This window comes from Eucalyptus grandis, chromosome 10 (assembly GCF_016545825.1).
Source record: "Eucalyptus grandis isolate ANBG69807.140 chromosome 10, ASM1654582v1, whole genome shotgun sequence".
Classification (NCBI taxonomy): Eukaryota; Viridiplantae; Streptophyta; class Magnoliopsida; order Myrtales; family Myrtaceae; genus Eucalyptus; species Eucalyptus grandis.
In genome coordinates, this window is record NC_052621.1 from 22,052,856 (window position 1) to 22,056,059 (window position 3,204).

General features: G+C 37.8%; 1 protein-coding gene across 1 annotated transcript; it reads left to right on the forward strand.

The window, feature by feature from the left end:
- Positions 1-1,017: 1,017 nt before the first annotated feature.
- On the forward strand, positions 1,018-2,917 carry LOC104423778 (cysteine-rich receptor-like protein kinase 1). The gene is made up of 3 exons (XM_039302902.1): positions 1,018-1,381; positions 2,057-2,110; positions 2,547-2,917. The coding sequence occupies exons 1-3, from the start codon at positions 1,018-1,020 to the stop codon at positions 2,915-2,917; spliced, it is 789 nt and encodes a 262-aa protein (XP_039158836.1).
- The last annotated feature ends 287 nt before the right edge of the window (positions 2,918-3,204 follow it).

A 3,204-nucleotide genomic window follows, 5' to 3' on the forward strand; every position in this document is an offset into this window, starting at 1 on the left:
AAACCAAAAGCAAGGAAATTAGTTTGCTCTTAACGAAATGCATGGTTATCTTTATGGGTGATAACATAAATGGTCCATAAACTTGAGTCCAATATATAATGTGATTCACGAACTTTTATTATGTGTAAAGTGGGCCCTAAATTTTGTTCCAATGTGCATAGTCATTTCCTAAATTTTTAATATGCTCAATATTATATCTGAATTATTAGTAAATGTTTAATGTTGTCCTTAGATTATATCAAGGATTGCATTGAACATTGAACCAAAGCTCATGAAGCACGTTAAAACTAATTAATGTATATATAGGGACAACATTTCATATTAGACTTGAGTATATGAATAATTTATATCATTTCTTTATCTTTATTGCACTAGAAATGTAAATTTTCCAGATGCACTGTAGAAAAACGTGATTACAGTGGGTCTCGGTTAGGGTTGACCACCGTGCCGTGCCCGACGCCCCACTTGATAATGAAACTTCAGCTTGGTCGACGCGCCTCTTCGACTTCTTGACTTGAATGAATTTGTTTCATAGATGATCCAATCTTTTCTGAGTCTTTATATATCCTGCCTCCTCCACGCTCACAAACCAAGCAATTCTTCCCCGTTCTCTCTTCTGCTTCTTTGATCTCTCTTTGCTATCAGCTCTATGAATACCTATCAAGTGTTGCTGCTCATTCTCGCTCTTTTGCAAGTGATGACCAGCAATGCCAAACCGAGCAATCGGCAGTGCATCGCTGCATCCTGCGGTAACATTCACAATATAAGCTATCCGTTTCGACTCAGGAGTGACTCGAAGGGATGCGGCAACGCGGCAATAGAGTTGGCTTGTGAAGATAATCGCACTTCTTATACCTCCATGGAAGCCGGTACTATATACGATCCATCAATTACTCCACTCATGAAATTAGATTGGTTGACGATGGGCTACAAAAGGGCAACTGCTCATCTCTCCCCCATCATTTGGCGGTCCGATATAAATTCAGGAACGCTCGCTATCCATACAACCAATACTACATGGACGTTGGCACAATAGTCATTCTGAACTGTTCAAAGCCGGTTAGTTCTCCATTATACATCACTACCGCTCCATGCATCACGGGGTTGTATTCATCTACTACATCATTTAATTGGAGCTCGTATGCTCTGATCAATCCAATAGCATCGGATGTTAGGGACTTTTGTACCATTAGCAGCTGGACGTGGGTTCAGTGGCCGATGGAGATTAACAGCTTTAACTATGAGCTAATCCATAACATCATGGCCGATGGATTTGTTATCGGCTTTGACATATTTTCGGTGAAGAGAACTTTCTTCTGCTTCTTTGATGTCTATAGCATCTACAGAGGCCAGGCTTGCGGATCCAAGTACTACTACGGCGGTAAGCGTCGGTCTGCAGTGAAATTTTACGACTACTTTGCATGATTCTTGTACACTCTTTTACTTGCTACTTCCTCTTCCAAAATACTTAAAATCCAAGAAACTTAGGAGAAAATACATGTTGGTATAAGTCGACATTTGTTTATATGAAAAGTTTCCGGAGTTTCGCGTTACTTATTAAAAATAAACTTGTAGGAGTTGCTGGACTATAATTCCAAGCTATCTTGATGTCAAAAAATTAAGAAAGGAATATCATGAGCAGCCACATGACTAGTTTTTTCTTTTTTGGCATAAAGTTTAGACTTTTTTTTTCTTATTCACCTCCTTATTTAGTTACTTAACTAATAACGTAAGAGACATTTGTTAACAATTTCCTTAAGAATTCTATTCATGTATCTATAGGAGGAACTAATGATTAATTAAGAATGAGTATCGCTGTTCCTCTATATTTGTTGACTCGCAACAAAGAAAAGGAAGTTTCTTGCATTGTCTATCATCCATGTGAAACAAAACTTATCATTTTCATTTATTTGGAAATGCCCATCCACTTCTCATATTCTTTGGACAAACTTCAACTTAAACAAAGCAGTTTGCTACTACTCTGTTTTCTCATCAGCTCTGTAATCCAAAATCTTTTCCTTCAATTTTCTTCTCACATCATTCATTCCTTTCGCAGGTGTCTTGAATGATATTGTAATTTGGATAATTGGAGCTATTATTGTACTCCTAGGTAAGCCGCAATGAGTTGTTCTTAATAATTCAAGAAAAGAACTCATACTAACCTATTAATATTTTCCTCAGTGTATTTTTGTGTAGCAAAATTCGTAATTGGGATGCCACTTGTTGCGATATTTCTAATCTACAAGTACAAAAGAAGGCACTTAGCAATGGACATGAACATCGAAGAATTTTGGAAGCTCACAACAATTTTTCACCCATAAGGTACTCTTACTCGAATATTAAGAAGATCACTAGAAATTTTAAGCACAAACTAGGTGAAGGTGGGTATGGTTCTGTGTACAAAGGAACGCTCGAAGCGGCGGAAGTGGCCATCAAAATTCTAAAGCAGTCCAACACTCGTAGCCAAGATTTTATTAGCGAAATGGCTAGTATCGGAAGGATACACCATGTTAATGTAGTGCAACTCATCGGTTTTTGCTTTGAAGGCTCGAAACAAGCTCTTGTTTATGATCTCATGTCAAATGGATCTTTGGATAAGCACATTTTCGCTGATAAAAGTGATAAATTTCTTGATTACCAGAAGATATATGAAATAGCTCTTGGGGTGGCGAGGGGGATTGAATACTTACATCAGGGCTGTGACATGCAAATATTACACTTTGATATCAAGCCTCATAACATTCTTTTAGACAAGAATTTCACTCCAAAAGTTTCTGACTTTGGACTTGCAAAACTTTATCCGACTAATCATAGCATAGTCTCATTGACTGCTGCACGAGGAACCTTGGGATACATGGCGCCTGAGTTATTATACAAAAACATCGGTCGTGTATCTTATAAAGCAGACGTCCTATAGCTTCGGATGTTACTGTGGAAATGGCAGAAGGAGAAATTTAGATGAACATGCAGAACACTCAAGCCAAATTTATCTTCCAGAGTGGGTGTACGACCAGCTTAATGAAGGAAAATGTTTTAAAATGGAAGGAGTAGTGGAAGAGGAAAGGAAGGTGATAAAAAAGATGACAATAGTTGCACTTTGGTGTATACAATTAAGCCCTGACCATCGGCCTTCAATGAGCAAAGTCTTAGAAATGCTTGAAGGAGATATTGATAATCTTCAAATGCCTCCAAAACCACTTACTT